This window comes from Aulonocara sp. 'chitande type north' Nkhata Bay, linkage group LG11, assembly GCF_057382095.1.
Source record: "Aulonocara sp. 'chitande type north' Nkhata Bay isolate Kocher_YH1m ecotype deep benthic linkage group LG11, A_spYH_male_GT1.1, whole genome shotgun sequence".
NCBI classification, from domain to species: domain Eukaryota; kingdom Metazoa; phylum Chordata; class Actinopteri; order Cichliformes; family Cichlidae; genus Aulonocara; species Aulonocara sp. 'chitande type north' Nkhata Bay.
Window position 1 is genome coordinate 5,048,310 of NC_141354.1, and position 19,238 is coordinate 5,067,547.

Consider the following 19,238-nt stretch of genomic DNA (forward strand, 5'->3'; position numbering starts at 1 on the left):
TTCAGCAGTGGTAATAACACCTTTACAAAAGTAATGTGTTTCCAAAAAAAGAACCTCTACTCTGTATTATTCTGTTATGATCCGAACTAACTGTGTGGCTATTGGGTTTGGATCATCAGGAGCTGCTTGTATGTGTCTGTGCTGTGTGGTGATGACTGTATACTCCATTTGGGATTACCTACTCCGGTACATAAACAAACCACAGACTACAGCTGTGCACAGAGGATGTATAAGGGGACAGGAAGGGATGATGCTGCTGCTAACAGGTGAGAAACCTTGAGAAACACTCCACAGCTCAGTCTGAAAACCAGCCCAGCCTCAGTGGAGACTCACATAGTACAAAATCCTGGATGTGCCAGAAACGTTTTTCTTTGGGGAAAAGAAAACAAACTAACAGAAAAACACATTCAATGAAATGAAAGTAGCTGTTACACATCAGTATTAACATGATTAGAAGAAGAGTCGCTGATATTTCTGGAGTACTTACATTACATTTAGATTAACTTAGATTTAAATAACAGTCCAATCACATTTTTTCTCAATCAATTGAAAAACGCAAGAACAACCAAAAACTAACATAACTGGACATTTGTCAAAGCTGGGAAGGCACCTAAAGAAAGCTCCAGGTGATCCAGGAGAGAAGGACAAACTCAGTGATCCCGTACGTGTCAGGGGTATCAGAAAGGTTGAGACACTGTCTCTAAACACCACGTCTCTCTGGTTTTTGAACCCAGAAACACAAACTGGAAGTATTGGTTCCATGGGTATTTGGACACCTTCATTGCTATGAGTACTTATAACTAATTGGTGAGTCACGTAATGAGAATATCAGACGCTCAAACCTTTCATTACTTGTCATTAGCAGTGATTCTTTCTGACATTATTAATGAAAGGCAACCTTGACCTTCCCCAGCAATCTAGCAGTATGACACTGATTAAAAACCCTGGGAGAGTGACAGAGAACAGGAATTGAATCGTGTCGTCCTCAATATTTTATAAATCTTTCAGGCAGGAGAATTATGAATGCTTGTTAAGTGAGTTACCACAGTCCTGCAGTTTAATTCAATTCTGTGTTATTTATATTAACAGCTGCTTTAAGATGCCGGCAGCACCAGTCTGTTTTTACACTGTAAAATCTAATATTCTGTTTAATTAAACATATTAAGCAGACTGAACTCAGTTTTTATCAATTTGTTATTAGAACTCAGTTTAAGTACTTTTTTTCAAAGAGCTGATTAACTCAGGTTATTTGAGTTGACTTAAATTAACTAAGTAAGCTGGAAATTTTTGCTTCTCATTGTGGAAGGATAAAACGATATGGTTTGAAAATGCCACGTCACTACCTTCCTCCTCCCTCGCAGTGTTGCCAACTCCTCAGTAAGGAAAATCACTATTGGCTGTCCTAAAAGTTGCTAAATGATGTACGTTGTAGTAGAGAAACATAACATCATGTAAGGATGAGTAAAAAACGTTTATTTAGAACTACAGATTACATTTCTTTTAGCAATTATTGTTTTTTTTTAATGTCACAATTCCAACCCTGCTCCCTTATCCGGGCTTGGACCGGCAAAAGTGACCCGAAATAGGCGCTCTGGTGGAGTTACTTTGTGTGTGTGTTTAAGTGGTTTTAAACCTTGTGATCCACAAAACAGCATAACAGTAAAAGAAGAAATGACTGCAGTACAGTCAGTGCAGGAGCAGCGGCTTCACTCATTCGCTCATTCATTTGCAGTTTGGAGGCATTGGTCCAGTGCTGGCTGGATGTCACTGATAGATAAATATATAAGAGAGTTGGGTTTGATTAGTAGAATCTTTAGTGTTTTACTGATTGAATAATTACTTAGAATCCTGCTGACATATCGGTACAAAAGCTGAGTGTCTGCAAAACGAGCAGCTTCCCCCGACTGCTTTTACCCCGTCAGATAGGTGCACATCTGAATTTGAACTGAAAATTGAATCTTTACTTTGAACATGTTAAATATTCTCATGTTAAACTCTGTGAACTGCTAAGACAGATTGCCCTCTCTTTTGGGAAGTTGGCCGTAGCCGATTGACCGCAGACTGTGGCTTCCTGGACGGGGGGGTCAACCAGTGCTTTAATACAATATAATCATAACTAAAGATTTTGGCTGTGATTCCTCAGAGTGGATAAACAAACATGATAACAGGAGACTGCAGTTAGATAAGAGATGAATAAATATTGCAGGGCTGAGTGAGTGAGGGTTGAAATATTGAACCAGAGCAGAGTTGATGATAGGACATGTAGAGAAGGTCGCTAGCTGTCGACAGCAGAGGCGTACGCTCAGTTGAACTGAGCAGAGTCCAGTCTGTGCAAACTACACTGGAGCAGAGTCTCAGACCTACAATGGGTTACAGGCCTGAAAAGCAGAAGCGGTGAGGTTAAAGGTTATAGACTAACATACAACAGGGTGGATGAGAAAGAAAGGCTACAGGTCCAGTGAAGAGGAGGTGGGCAGTGTGATAAACCTTCACCGTTTCACTTCTATAACTGATTAGAAATGTATTAAAATGTGTTTCTTATTTTGTATTTCTTGTAGCCATGACATGTTTCACAGTTCCTTTCAATACCTACTTTATTTTAACTCATTTGGATACCATAAGTTATCCAAACTTTTTCAAAATGACCTTCTTCAAAATTAAATAATTTAAAAGTTTCATTTAAGTAAGTGTAGGTTAGTGTTGTTTGTCATACCTGTTGCTTATTATTGGGTCTAAAATACATTTTATATTTACAAAGTAAAACAATAAAACTTCATCTTAAATGCTTTTTTTTGTCAAATCTTACAAACTAGGCAAACAACCAAACTTCTAGAGATAACTTTTTCGGGTTGTTTGACACAGTGAAAATGACCCACTCTGGCAGTTTGTGGAGTGGAACTGTGGAATGGGTCTGCTGTCGCAGGCTAGCGAGCCTGGAAGTGGAAAGAGATGAAGTGGTTGAGAGGTGCCAAATTCCACCATTCCCGCCTCCCTCCACTGAGATGACCATCTCACAGCCCTGGATGTTGCTGCATTGCAACAGTGGTTTGCAGATGCCCAGACTATAATAATAATAATGGATTGCATTTATATAGCACTTTTCAAGGCACCCAAAGCACTTTACAATGCTACTATTCATTCACTCTCACATTCACACACTGGTGGAGGCAGCTACAGTTGTAGCCACAGCTGCCCTGGGGCAGACTGACAGAAACAAGGCTGCCATGTCGTACCATCGGCCCCTCTGGCTGTCACCAGTAGGTGAAGTGTCTTGCCCAAAGACACAACGACCGAGACAGATAGAACTGGGGATCGAACCAGCAACCTTCCGGTTACAAGCTCATCTTGTAACCGGTCGCCCAGGACTACAACTTTATCCTAATGCAACACTGCCCAAAAGCAATGCAAAGAATTTGAAGTGAGGAAATACTGGAACCGGCTCACAAACATCAATACCGTTTTAAATACATCAAAATAAACTATTGTTTACATTGTGATGGCTGCAGTTACAGCCACACATCGTGGGTAGCATCTACCAAACATCACAGCGCTACAATAGAAACTCTTACATCACACTACACTTATATTTGTCTCTCTTTAAATATAGGATTTAATTTACAGGATAGTAAAGAATTGGTTTTGGTTTAGAATTAATTTATTTCTACAATCACATTATACTGTATTCTCAGTTTATTTGCACAATGACGTAAACTAGCACCACTGAATGAACAATGGGCTGTGAGGTCATTTCCTTGATTCTGTGTTGTGCCATCCGCCTCCCCAGAGGTTGTTTGGTTTCTCCGATGTATAACTCCTGGGAATCCTCCTGGCACTTAAGAGTGTACACTATGTTACTCTATTACCGATCAACAAAGCTGCAGTCAGCTGAGACTGAAGAAGTCCCCTGATGATGATGATTCTGAAAACATCCAGATGAACAGAATCAACCTTTTGGGATAGTTTCAGTCAGGTTTTTGTGTGTTTGCCCCCTTTTTGTGTCTTTGTGGGCTGATCAGTCACTATTTAAGTTTCCCCTTTGTCTCGTTGGGGTAGGTCAGTTTGTTTGGGGTGGCAGTGTTGTTTGTTGAGTTCAGTTACTCTGACATCTTTTATGGGCCCAAGATTTAGATTTTTTGGTTTAATTTAAGTTTGTTTTTCGACTCTAAGCTGTGCCTGACTTTGCTTTACTGCTCGTCCATCACAACATACAAGTTGAAATTGCAGGACAGACTTATTTTAAACTGTTCAGCTGTTACTCAGTTGGTTAGGAACTGAGAGTTTTTGTGGTTATTTTATTTAGAAGAGGACAAAATACAACAACAAATATTCGTACCTGCTTCAGTATCCCAGCAGCCATTTCGTGGCCACAGTCAAAGATAATATGAAACTCCTTTCCCCTTTTCATCTCCTTTAAGAGTGGCTTTGCATCCTTGGTTTCTGCAGGCAGCTGCCGAATCTTTAACCGGATGTTGTACCGTGAAGGCGCCTTTATAAGCTCTTGCAAACGAATCAGACCTGTGAGAAAAAGCAGAAAGACAACACACATTTGAACAGTTTTGTTCCTCCACTATTTGCGGACGTCCATGAGGACGATCTATTTTCCAAAAGGACATTTTAAATGTATGTATCTTTCCACAATAACTGTGGTTACAACTTTATCTAATTGATTTGGCAGCAGCAGTTATAATCAGAGCAAGAATAAGAAAGCTGCAGGGATGTTTCTATTGGCAGTTCTTTCTAGTGTCGTGCATTTCTCTTCAAAATCTTTTTCTTTCAGCATCGTTGTATTTCCCTCTCAGTCTCTCTGTCTTTCACAGTGTATCAGCCCACATCACAGCAGGATCAGTGTACTTTAATCCAAACACCACATATATTCGTACACATCAGTAACAGTCTTCATGTATCATGAATGAAATCATAAATGTCATACAGTGGGGCAAAAAAGTATTTAGTCAGCCACCGATTGTGCAAGTTCCCCCACCTAAAATGATGACAGAGGTCAGTAATTTGCACCAGAGGTACACTTCAACTGTGAGAGACAGAATGTGAAAAAAAAATCCATGAATCCACATGGTAGGATTTGTAAAGAATTTATTGGTAAATCAGGGTGGAAAATAAGTATTTGGTCAATAACAAAAATACAACTCAATACTTTGTAACATAACCTTTGTTGGCAATAACAGAGGTCAAACGTTTACTATAGGTCTTTACCAGGTTTGCACACACAGTAGCTGGTATTTTGGCCCATTCCTCCATGCAGATCTTCTCGAGAGCAGTGATGTTTTGGGGCTGTCGCCGAGCAACGCGGACTTTCAACTCCCGCCACAGATTTTCTATGGGGTTGAGGTCTGGAGACTGGCTAGGCCACTCCAGGACTTTCAAATGCTTCTTACGGAGCCACTCCTTTGTTGCCCGGGCGGTGTGTTTTGGATCATTGTCATGTTGGAAGACCCAGCCTCGTTTCATCTTCAAAGTTCTCACTGATGGAAGGAGGTTTTGGCTCAAAATCTCACGATACATGGCCCCATTCATTCTGTCCTTAACACGGATCAGTCGTCCTGTCCCCTTGGCAGAAAAACAGCCCCATAGCATGATGTTTCCACCCCCATGCTTCACAGTAGGTATGGTGTTCTTGGGATGCAACTCAGTATTCTTCTTCCTCCAAACACGACGAGTTGAGTTTATACCAAAAAGTTCTACTTTGGTTTCATCTGACCACATGACATTCTCCCAATCCTCTGCTGTATCATCCATGTGCTCTCTGGCAAACTTCAGACGGGCCTGGACATGCACTGGCTTCAGCAGCAGAACACGTCTGGCACTGCGGGATTTGATTCCCTGCCGTTGTAGTGTGTTACTGATGGTGACCTTTGTTACTTTGGTCCCAGCTCTCTGCAGGTCATTCACCAGGTCCCCCCGTGTGGTTCTGGGATCTTTGCTCACCGTTCTCATGATCATTTTGACCCCACGGGATGAGATCTTGCGTGGAGCCCCAGATCGAGGGAGATTATCAGTGGTCTTGTATGTCTTCCATTTTCTGATGATTGCTCCCACAGTTGATTTTTTCACACCAAGCTGCTTGCCTATTGTAGGTTCACTCTTCCCAGTCTGGTGCAGGTCTACAATACTTTTCCTGGTGTCCTTCGAAAGCTCTTTGGTCTTGGCCATGGCGGCGTTTGGAGTCTGACTGTTTGAGGCTGTGGACAGGTGTCTTTTATACAGATGATGAGTTCAAACAGGTGCCATTCATACAGGTAACGAGTGGGGGACAGAAAAGCTTCTTACAGAAGACGTTACAGGTCTGTGAGAGCCAGAGATTTTCCTTGTTTGAGGTGACCAAATACTTATTTTCCACCCTGATTTACCAATAAATTCTTTACAAATCCTACCATGTGGATTCATGGATTTTTTTTTCACATTCTGTCTCTCACAGTTGAAGTGTACCTCTGGTGCAAATTACTGACCTCTGTCATCATTTTAAGTGGGGGAACTTGCACAATCGGTGGCTGACTAAATACTTTTTTGCCCCACTGTACATGTAAATTCAACCAGTTTTCAACTGAAGCATAAACATCTCTTGTTTTTCACATAATGAAAACATGTTTGGCGTTTTCAGGACCTCTGATTTTGTTGTTGTTGCCTGAAGTTTTGGGGCACTTTTGTGTTCTTCATTATTACTGTATTACTCTGGCAGATTATTTATTATAATTATTATTACCCATCCATGCATCCTCTCCTACTTATCCAGTCCAGCCTCACCCAGCTCCCATAGGATGACAGGCAGGGACCTGACAGATCAGCAGCTTGTTGCAGAGCTAACACAGAGAGCCGGACAATCATTCACCATCATATTCAGAGGCACCGATCAAACAAACAGCACTAACTGCTTGTCTCTGTACTGTGGAAGTAACCCGGAGTTTTACAACATGCATTTCAACTCAAAACAGCAAAGTCTGGTAGTTATCCACTCAAGCTTCAGTTTTGTTGTATTTTTATCAGTTTACTTTGTCAAGTGCTGATGAACGTTTCTGTGGAGTAAAGAGTTTACTTAAGAGAAAAGCTTTTTCACTGAAACAGAGCAAATCTGCAAGATATCATGATAGAAAAAGGTTTTTAATAAAGGGTCTTTTTAACATTAATGGTAACGTATACTCAGAGTCGATCACTCCTCATTAGAATGATACAAGCATTAACCCCACGGTGTGAAGGGTTAGCTAACAGGGACAGAAAGAGCTGAGTGTTAAATTGCTATACGCTGACACAGCACAGTTTCAGACAGGACGCTTGGCTTTGGTATGATAACAGACTTTATTGTGTCAGTTAAAGCAGACATCAGTATGAAAATAAACCATCCCTGGTCACAACTGTAAGGTAGCACCTTGTGTTAGAGGGGTCTGGGTTGATAATTACAGCTGCTTAGATAAATCTGAACCAGTTACAGGCTGTTTCCAGTCCAGCCGATGTTGGTTTCTTTCAACCACAACCATAATTCTTCTGAACATTAACCAAGTACATTTTGTGCTTGGTTATGCCAAATTACTTCATTTAATATGTATGACCTGCTTTCTTTCTTTCTCTCTGTTGCCCACCTGTACAACCTGGTGTAAACAATTCCAAATATTAGGCTGCTATCCTGAAGAAGGGGCTGCAGAGCTGGAGTTAAGCAAAGAAGTAAGAACCTTTGGGAATGTGAGACAATGAGATGACTGGGCGTATGTATGTGCTTCACAGAAACATGGCTGCTTCCACAGTGCAGCAGCACCTCACTTCAGAACTTTTTGGTCAGATAGAGATGTTCATTTGAGTGGCAGGAACAAAAGATTAAAACTGTTAGTTACTGAAAGTCATGCAATCCTGCATATGTTACTATGAAGGAAGATTTCTGCAATATTGCACTGATAGCTTTTACAATACCTCCACATTACTTGCAGAGGCAATTCTCATTAGTCATTGTTATTGTTGGCTTCTTGTTTAATGACAGCCTGTATCCATAAAGGCTTTTGCGAGTTTGACAATTGAGACTTAAAGACCCTTCAGGACTGTTTTGAATCTACATGTGGAGAAGATATCATCTGTTTGACTGGATGGATCACAGACTATATTAAATTTAGCAAAAATACCACTGGAACTGTATGTTGCCTGTGAACAACATCCTTGAAAGAGTAGTTGTCAAACAGCTAACAGATCATCTGCAGAGGAATGGTTTATTTGAAGAGTTTCAGTCAGGTTTCAGAGCTCAGCACAGCACAGAAACAGCTTTAGTGAAGGTTACAAATGATCTTCTTATGGCCTCTGACAGTGGACTCATCTCTGTGCTTGTCCTGCTAGACCTTAGTGCAGCATTCGATACTGTCGACCATAATATCCTATTAGAGCGATTAGAACATGCTGTAGGTATTACAGGTACTGCACTGCAGTGGTTTGTATCATATCTATCTAATAGACTCCAGTTTGTGCATGTAAATGGAGAGTCCTCTTCACACACTGAGGTTAATTATGGAGTTCCACAGGGTTCAGTGCTAGGACCAATTCTGTTTACATTATACATGCTTCCCTTAGGCAGTATCATTAGAAGACATAGCATACATTTACACTGCTATGCAGATGACACCCAGCTCTATCTGTCCATGAAGCCAGATAACACAATTCAATTCAAATCAATTCAATTTTATTCATATAGCGCCAAATCACAACAAAAGTCGCCTCAAGGAGCTTCATAGATACAGAGAAAAACCCAACAATCATATGACCCCCTATGAGCAAGCACTTTGGTGACAGTGGGAAGGAAAAACTCCCTTTTAACAGGAAGAAACCTCCAGCAGAACCAGGCTCAGGCAGGGGCGGGGCCATCTGCTGTGATTGGTTGGGGTGAGAGAAGGAAGACAGGATAAAGACATGCTGTGGAAGAGAGACAGAGATTAATAACAGATATGATTCAATGCAGAGAGGTCTGTTAACACATAGTGAGTGAGAAAGGTGACTGGAAAGGAAAAACTCAATGCATCATTCAAAATCCTGCTCCTCACATACAAGCTCTTAAATAATCAGGCCCCACCTTATCTTAATGACCTTGTAGTACCATATCACCCTATTAGAGCACTTCGCTCTCGCTCTGCAGGCCTACTTGTTGTTCCTAGAGTATTTAAAAGTAGAATGGGAGGCAGAGCCTTCAGTTTTCAGGCCCCTCTTCTGTGGAACCAGCTTCCAGTTTGGATTCAGGAGACAGACACTATCTCTACTTTTAAGATTAGGCTTCAAACTTTCCTTTTTGCTAAAGCATATAGTTAGGGCTGGACCAGGTGACCCTGAATCCTCCCTTAGTTATGCTGCAACAGACGTAGGCTGCCGGGGGATTCCCATGATGCACTGAGTTTTTCCTTTCCAGTCACCTTTCTCACTCACTATGTGTTCACAGACCTCTCTGCATTGAATCATATCTGTTATTAATCTCTGTCTCTCTTCCACAGCATGTCTTTATCCTGTCTTCCTTCTCTCACCCCAACCAATCACAGCAGATGGCCCCGCCCCTGCCTGAGCCTGGTTCTGCTGGAGGTTTCTTCCTGTTAAAAGGGAGTTTTTCCTTCCCACTGTCGCCAAAGTGCTTGCTCATAGGGGCTCATATGATTGTTGGGTTTTTCTCTCTATGTATTATTGTAGGGTCTACTGTACTGTGTGTTCTTCTAACCAAGTGGTGGTGTAGAAGGTCCCTGAACATAGATTATTTCGATGACCCTCCACACTACTTACCTGACAGGCAGTGGTGCACTTTTTCTAAGAGACTTTTTCAGCATGGGGGCATATTGAAGAAATCTTTCATATTTCATGAAGTGCCTCTTTACAATGCCACACATCTGTCTGGCAGAGCATTCTCTGTCCTCTCATGTTAACATTTTATTTGAATCTCAGCTGTTAACATGCATTACCTTCAAGCCACGTTATTGCACTGCACTGTCCACTACATTGTACCGCTACACTGAGCTGCTTTAATTTGTCAGTGTGTCATTTACATGAATTTTCTTTTTAGCTTGAGATATTTAGATATTTGGTCATATTCTTTTTTTGCTGAGCTACATTTTAACTACTGAAACAAAGAGATTTTCATAGTGTGATTGGACTGGGAGTGAGCTGTGCTGCATACAGGGTGTCGTTATAGTGCAGACTTGTTGGCTTGACTCAGTCTGTGCTGTGTGCTGGCAACGTGCCATTATGAACTAAATCAGAGTTGATGTCTGGCACACTTCTTATTCAGATATCAAAAAGCATGTGATAATAGGATGGCTAGTGGCACAGAATACAGATTGCAGTCTGGAAAATGAGGGTGGAATTTTTTCATGCATGCACATTCAAACTTAATGTGGAGAACCAACAACAGTCTATGCATTTACTTTTTGACAATACACTAGATAAACTAAACTAAATCACAGAATATAACTAAATGCTATAATAAAAAGTGGATTTAGAGAAAAAAATAAATTAAAACTAACCTGGGTCTGTGTTGTGTTCATGCTATAAATAGTCACATTTTGATCAAATCTCTGTGACACCTGCACAAAAAAGGAAAAAACCAGAATAGCTTCATTCTAATTTGTGATCTGTCACAAATATTGGAAGTCCCCATGGACCTATATTCCAACCTCACAACTGTTTTAATATGGAGCTATTTTCATTATCATACTCTAAGTTTTTACTTTACATTGGTCTCATTGCTCATTAAGGAAAAGTTAATTTGTAAAAATTATTCTTCCTTAACTGTATCTTGAACTTTTTTCTTTGCTTTAAATGGAGGAGTGTTTAATTATTTAGTGTTATTAGTAGTAGAAGTAATATTGTTGTTGTTGTTATGACTATTCAACTGTACACTGGAACACTGAAACAAGTCCTGAAAGCTAAAGAATAACAAGTTAATGTATAGAACAAATGTGCTGTGTTACTAACATGTGAAAATAAAACTGCTCTCATGTAACTAGTTAGAGTATTGTTAATCACACACTTCATAGACCATGAGATATTTAAAAAAAAATAAACCAGTGCTCGCATCTGAAAACATACCATTATATTTGGTCTAAACTGGTGCAGCAGTCTTCTGGGCCTGTGCCCACAGTCTACTGTCTCCAGCTGTTTGCCCTGTGGCATTGTTTGTTTGTGCATGAATGCAGTGCTCGGTGGGAGAGCAGTCTGCAGGCGCTTCAGCAACCAATTGCTAGCTTTCATTAAGTCAAACATGATGTCACACACTAATGATAATACCCCCAGAGTGTTGACCTGTGAGACACTGGCCATGTTCCATTTAACCAATGCAAGACAAAGTGACTTCTCTACTGTGGTTCACAATCACCTCAGCTGGCTACAGAAACACTAGTGGGTACCTAAACCACATTATGGAGCTTTTTCCTTTTACTATGGCTATGAGAAAATCATCTTTCTACAAAAAAAAAAAAAAGACTAAACAAATCTATAGATTGGCCATGTGATTGTAATTGAGAAAAAAATGAATGTATTTCATGTGAAAATGATAGGGAAAGTTCACACTGGGTTACATCCTCAACAGGAGCTGGCTGAAAAAATGTGAAAGCAACAAGTATAGAAAAAACAGACACACACAGAGACACAGGAGGTGGCTGGAAGCAGGTAGTGTTGGAGGGTCTCTGCTCAGATAGCTGCACATCTGAACCCAGAAAAGTGTGGTTGGATGGAAATATCCAGTCTGTCCAGTTTGAAGTTGACCTTATCAGAGCTTTAGTAATAGCAACCCTCACATTATATGTGATCAGTTGTTTTAGAGACTAACCTTGGCCGACCTGAGTGCCGTATGAAAACATCTCTGTGCTCTTTGTAGTTTGCATATAAACCAAATCTGGACACAGATGACATATGTAGTATATGGTAAATGGTCTGATTCTATATAGCACTTTTCTACTCTCCCAGAGTACTCAAAGCACTCTATATAACATGCCTCATTCACCCATTCATACAAGCACTTCTAAACTCAAGTGCAATTAATAAACATTAAGCAATTTGGGGTTAGTATCTTGCCCAAGGATATTTGACATGCAGACTGGGGGAGCCAGGAATCGAACCACCAACCTTCCAATCAGTAGCTGATCTGCTCTACGACCTGAGCCACAGCCACCCCTACAGTATTTACACTATATTCAAAAGCCCTAGTTCTGGCCTACCCTGACGCCCAACAGTCCTTCATTGTGAACACAGATGCCAGCAATGTAGGCATTGGGGCTGTCTTGTCCCAGCAGATTGGAGATGGAGAATGTGTTGTGGCTTATTTCAGCCGTGCATTGGGTTGAGCCAAAAAAAACTACTGCATTACTCGGCGCAAGCTGCTCGCTGTAGTTCTGGTAGTACAGCACTTCCGTCCATACTTGCATGGCTGCCGCTTCCTCCTCCACATTGACCATGCATCCCTAACCTCTTAAACTTCAAGCACCCAGAAGGCCAGGTGCCCCGCTGGTTGGAAGTGCTCCAAGGACGTCCCTGTGCAGCAGTTGAGTGTCATTATTCCCAATGACAGGAGGAATGAGGTCAAACAGCACTGAGCCAGCAGCAGGAGGCTGATGAGGGCCTACCACAACCTTGAGCTTCAAAAAGGCCTCATGTACCAGAGGTGGCAGGCCCTGGACAGGGTAGAGACCTCCTACAATTGCTGGTGCCCCATTCGCTACGTCCCCAGGTGCTCAAGCTTGTTCATGGCTCAGTGGGAGCAGGGTACTATGCTAATGCCAAGACCCTCCATTGTCTCAGTGGGTGGCTTTACTGGCCTGGGTGCCAACGAGATGTGGAGTTGCACATGCATATCTGTACAGCACAAAAGGGACCTCTCCTGCAGCAGTATTTGGTGAGGGCCCCTATGGAACGAATAGGAGTGGATATTTTGGGGCCATTCACCATTGTTGAGTTGGGGAACCAGTATGTACTGATGACCATGGATTATTTCACATATCGGCCTGAGGTGTACACAGTGCCAGATCAAAGTGCAGCTACAACAGTGGAGAAGCTGGTGGAGGAGAAATTTATCCACCTTAGCGTCCCTGCTGAGCTCCACAGTGACCAGGGGTGTAACTTTGAATCTAAGGCCTTTGGGCAGGTCTGTCAGTGGCTTGGGTTGGAGAAGACAAGGAAACACTGCTCCACCCTCAAAGCGACGGCCTGGGCAAGCGCCTCAACCGCACCCTGGCTACCCAACTGGCCATCCTAACCAGCCAACACCAACGTGACTGAGACTGGCCCTTTGGTCCTACAGAATTGCTGTCCAAGAGTCCAGTCAGTGCACACCTGCTGCCCTATTGTTTTTGCAGGATCTCTAAACACCAATGGACTTGGTGTTTAGGCCCTGAGCCTGAGATTGCTGGTGGGCAAGAAATGGACCCTGAACTTTGCAGTCATTGGCAAGAGCCTACGGAAGTCATGACAGTGTTATCTGAGGTGGTGTACCTGGTACGCATGCATGGCTAGGGGCACATGGTAGTGTTGCACCAGGACAGACTCTCACCATATCGCCCACTTGCCTCACCTGCTGTTGGGGAAAGGGGTGGCAGCTGTACCTCATGTCCTGATCAGAATGACTCTCCCTCTGCTGGCCTCAATCGGCCTGCTCGCCTAAGGCAGGCCCCCAGACATTTGAAACACTTTGTGTAGGGTCATGGGGTTGTCAGGGACAACTAACTCTTTCTAGCTCTGATGTGTGCATCAGTATAATCGGTATACCAGGAAATCGTGCATTGACAAAAGTTCCCTGCAAAGTGTGATTAAATGCGTTATTTTTTTTAACACATTATGTTTTTTTAACCAATTTGTTAAATTCCCAGCCCTTAAATTCCTAGTATTAAGTTCACTTTTGGCTGTTTTGGAGACGCTTTTCAGTTTGCCACACTGTCCCTGTCCAGATGAGTCAGACAGAAATGCAAATTTCCATCTCCCAGCTGGAGTTTCATTTATCTGTTACTACAGAGTCTGATTTTTGTTGAACCTCATACTTACACAGGTAAGTCAGTCTGCAAAGGTCATCTGGAAAACTATGTCACCCTGGCTTAAATCTTATTATCTGAATACCACAAGTTGACACACTCTATAGATCTATGATGGAGAATCAGTCCTGTTGTAGGCATTACCTCTTCCAACAAAGAGGCTGTCTACAGTTTGATGATGGAACCACCTGCTCAGCATCTCCAAAGTTTATTTCTTGTTTATTATTTATTCATACAAAGTAATGTGGTATTTGGTATAATTGTATCAGCCTGGTGCTGGCTGTAATTGCAGATGAAGCAGAGCAGCAGACAGCTTGAGTGGTTTGGGCTCACAGATGGTACCAGTGGTCTTTCTTCAGAAGAACTACCACAAATGATGAGTCCATCTCACCACCTTGACTGATACTCTTCTGCACTGCACAGAGGAAATCAGCTGACCAAAGTTTGTTCAGTGCTGTCTAACGAAATATATATATTTCATATCTTCTATGCTGACAGATATTTTTCTCTTGACAGGCTCTGTAGAGGTTTTGACAAAGCAGAGAAAAATACTATACTTCCCCAAAAGGGCATCTGATCCATCGTCAGAGGCAGCAGGTAAACCATCCAAAGCTAAAGAAGAAATAGTTGTGAGTCGTAGAGTTTAATGTTCTTTTTACAAAAGCATAGGAAGAGGCCCCGAGGCAAACCCAGGATACACTGGAGAAATTGTATCGCTCTGCTGGCCTTGGAAGGCCTTAGTGTTCTCCTGGACAAGCTGGAGGAGGTGGCTGGGGAGAGGGAGGTCTGGGCTTCTCTGCTTAGGCTGGTGCCCCTGTGACCTGGCCCCGGATAGGGGGAAGAAGATAGATGGATGCATGTTGTACATAGTTATTATAAAAAAGGAAAAAACAATGGAAGAAATCGATTTTAATTGTTAGTCTGCTGCTACAATTGCTGACTGTGACCTCAGAGAGCAACTGGTCTGCAAAACTAGAATTGGACTGAGGGAAGGAGCAGTCTTCATCCAGCTTCAAAGAACGTACCCAGGTGAAGTGATGTAGATCAGTGGATAAATGTGTCTCCTTTCAAGTGCAGTCACTCTAAGCACGTCAGTCCCTTTCTCACTACCTGGTTACTTCCTGGCAGTTATTTTGGAAACCATGCAGTAACATGACCTAACACTGTGTCATCTTGTCCCCTCAATGTTGAAGAAGATGACATTTCAAGGAGTCTTAAAGACAAGGGAAGACTGGCAGAGAAAAGAACACTCCGTACCAGGAAAGGCTGCATAAGAAAAACTGTAGCACGGCATCTCCATCGATGTCAGTGAAAGCCTGTTGTGACAGATTTTCTCATCCAGAGTTTTAAACAGCTAGAAAGAAAACTAGACCAGTGTACTGTGATGTTTCACCATCATCAGGCAGACGCTTTTCCTCCTATTCGTGGTTACATCACCAGAGACAACCAATGCCATCCTCAGGACATCCCCTTATCATGTACTGAACATTAGATCACAGCAAGATTACAGCAAGAGCAACTAAGAGTGTAAAAATCTGAGTATGACTGTTTTTCTGCTTTGTTATTATTAGTGGATATTTTGCATGTTTTGTCATTAACTTTTTACTGTCATTTGTTACTAACAAAGTTCACCAAACTCAGATCACACTCTGTATGTGTTTTCATCTTTATGAGCTGCGCTGTGATTGGAGATCATTTATCTGAGCGGGACCAAACCCTAACCTGCATGGACTGAAAAGCTGTTAAACCTAAACAAGAGGTCCCAGCATATAAGAAAACAAATGTCTTAGAAAGTGTTGACTCAGTGACTTTATAAAAGCTTTAAGTATTCCAGGTAGAGGTTGAAGTCCTTTTCTTATTTATTTTCTAATCACCAGTCTTTCTGTATTCCTCTCAGTTTATTTGTTGCCTTTGTCAGTTCTTTCTCTTTTGGGGCTAATTGTAACCCTGGGTCCCCTGCCATGTTGCTTTGGGTTTTTCAGTGTCCAGTTACTTTTCACTGCTGTTTCATTTTGGTCTCTGTACGTGTGACCTCTGCATGGACTGCTTGTCTTTGTGTTTGTAATCACTGCCAGTTTTTGACTCCTACCCAGCCTGAGTGAATGTGCTGCAGACACAGATGTTTTCATTTTATATATATTATATTATATTTTAATCTTTCATGACGTAAAGTCCAGTGTTTCAAAGCAGGAGCTTTGAAGAATCATCATACTGCCATTAGGACTGTGAGAACATGAGATTTCCACTTATTTACAAGTCATCATTATTATATTAGAAAATAGGAAAAACAAAGACATTCTATTAATAATGCTGTTAGTCAAATTCAATTCAATTCAATTCAATTTTATTTACACAGCGCCAAATCACAACAACAGTCGCCTCAAGGCACTTTATATTGTAAGGTAGACCCTACAATAATACATACAGAGAAATACCCAACAATCATATGACCCCCTATGAGCAAGCACTTTGGCGACAGTGGGAAGGAAAAACTCCCTTTTAACAGGAAGAAATCTCTGGCAGAACCAGGCTCAGGGAGGGGCGGGGCCATCTGTTGCGGCCGGTTGGTTAAATTCAGGTATAACTTGGATACCAACAGCAGCATACCAAAACAATAGCATAATTCACAATCTAACATAAATTATTAGTCTAAGTCATCATTAATAATAAGCCTAATCCTATGCTATGAGAGATGAAAATGACCCTTTATTTGTTTCTCTTTTCTTTTACTATTTGATCTGTGATCAGTGCCCCTCGCATTGACAGGATGGAATAACGTCGGAGTCGGAGTGTTAAAGAACAGCTTTGAAATTCTCATGAGCTGCTCGCATAAAAGAAAAATCAACAACATCAACATCATAAAGCGGATATGCCTTCGGCGCCAGCTGTGGGTTCAAGGCTGGAGCCGAACAAGAACTCCCTGATAACGACTGTGTGTTGACTGTTTACTTAGCCTGGCTAAGTACGGATGGCTGCTGTGTTGCCTGGGATTACTCCTTATCCCCTACCCAACCCTGTTGCTGGTCACGTGCTCTATAATGTTGTACTGTGGACATATATGTGCTTTCTGTGCAGAGGAGTTTTTTTGTTTCCTGTTCTCATGCTGTCCTCTACAGCCCAGCATGAGTAGAGGTCTCTTTTTTTCCTCTTGTACTTTCCCATTGTAGTGTACATTTCAGTGTTTTTCTGTAATGCAACCGTTCTCTGACTTGTATCCCCATGTGATGTCTGTGTAGTGTGTGTAAGGTCGGGGGCGGGTTCATTCCACTGCAGGGCAACCTGCCACTGCATGTGGCGAATAAAATTTGAACTTGAACTTGAACTTGAACACTGACAGCCCAGTCCATTGTTGTTGTTGTTGGGCTGTGGTCTATCCTGGGATCCTTGACTGAAGGACAGTCTGCACCCTGGGCAGGTGTCCAGTCCATCATAGTCACAGCCAACATTTGGTTCAAAAATATTAATGTAAACTGAAATCACAGTAGGATTCTTGAATGGAAATGAAAAGGTGCATGTGTATATTTAAGTATCTGCCCCATCAAACCTCCTGCAGGTAAACCTTATTCATGTTTGAAGGTAACAACATGATGCAAAGTGCATTCAGCCTCCATTTTAGTGAATTTTAAAAATGGAAGGATTTTAAAACATCAACCCCTAATATCACACATATTAAAACAACAACACATATGTCAATGTTTTTGATCAGTCTGTTGATTGTGGTGGACACGTTGCTTTTAAAACCAATGCAGTAAGTGACCAATATCAGCACACTGTGCACTGAGACCATGATCCACACTTGTTTGAAGCTTTCTTCTTCTTCTTTGTGGCATCAAAATGAAAGCAGCAGAAACAGCACGAGTTGCTTTGATCTACCAAAAAGAAAAAGCAGAATATCTGAGCTGAAACCAGTCAGGTGAAATGATGAAGATATAAACATAAATTCAATGCAATGTCTCAGGTTGGTTAGTGAGGTGTCTTTAACCCTGTTGTCTTTAGCTAAATGAGTTAGTTCACTTTGTGGCTGGGCTGTGTCTCGGGTTCTGTCATGTCAATTTGGTCACGGATGTCACATGACATGATAAAAAAAACAGTTATCGAGGACACATACGTTTCATAATGCATGTATATGTCTGTATCAATGAATAGAAGTCTGCCATTCTTTGCCATTTTTATATTTTATATTCATACGTGTTTCAGAAATGTAAAAACATGTTACAGTTACACTGACACTGGTTAGTGTAAATGACCTTAAATCGCATCACCTGATATCTAGTGTCATATGATCACAATGTCAAACTTTTAAAAGCTGTATTTCTAAAAATATGTAATTGTAACTATATTCAGAAGAAATGAGCTTCTATCTGTGTCAAATATCAACAGCAGACCTCTTAGACCGTGACCTTTACTAGAGCACAACCACAGAGTTGTAGTAACTGTTACTCCAAATATCTTACGGTAATAAAAATACCTTTTCAGTGCATGGCCTCAAATATTTCTTCACAGACTTGTTGTGAATGCCACGGGCTTTATCTGCTGGTTCAAAGACAATAAACCAAAAAAAGAAGATGATTTTAGTCGTTTTATGTGCATCATGCAGCTTGAATGTGTTGTTTAATGAGGTTGAATAGCCACAGTTACACACAGCAAATAATACTATAATGTTACAACATGCGTTCTATGCAGCATCTGACTGATACGTAAGAAATGCTTCTACAAAATGACCGTAGCAAACATTTGGTCTGAAGTCGTTACACTTTAAATAATTTTACAGAACAAACGAAGATGAAAAAGAAAGTGTATCACTGCAAATGGCAAATGCAAAAGTCACTGAATAACATTCAACTAAATGTCCACAAATGAACCTGTAGTTATACTTTAATGTCAGGTTTATTTTTTTAGAATTTGTCATTTCTTACATTTTGATTAAATGCTTATTTTCATTATATTAGAATGTGCAACGACATTATGGTGCACTGTCAGGATATCTCGTGCCTAATAATAGTATAAATAAGAAATGTATGCAAGGTAATACTAAGAAGTAGAAGTGATAAATATTACACATAATAAATAAATAAGTCTTGTAGTCAGTGGTTTTTGAGTTCAGTGTTCAGTGTGGATATGGCTGTCGGGTAAAAACTGCTACTTTACGTTTGTAAATGATCAGATGACATAATTGGAATACGATGTATCCAGTTCATGGTCGCAGGAGGATGAAGCCCATCCGAGCTTCCACAGGACAAAGGCAGGACAGGCTGCCAG

General features: G+C 41.3%; 1 protein-coding gene across 3 annotated transcripts in view; it reads right to left on the reverse strand.

Moving 5' to 3' along the window:
* Positions 1–19,238, reverse strand: part of grik2 (glutamate receptor, ionotropic, kainate 2) — a 346,386-nt gene that overhangs the window by 235,847 nt on the left and 91,301 nt on the right. For all 3 annotated transcript variants that reach the window (XM_086310278.1, XM_086310275.1, XM_086310277.1), the window contains exon 5: positions 4,334–4,515. In XM_086310278.1, coding sequence (XP_086166404.1) covers positions 4,334–4,515 — 182 coding nt within the window. The remainder of the gene's footprint in view (positions 1–4,333; positions 4,516–19,238) is intronic.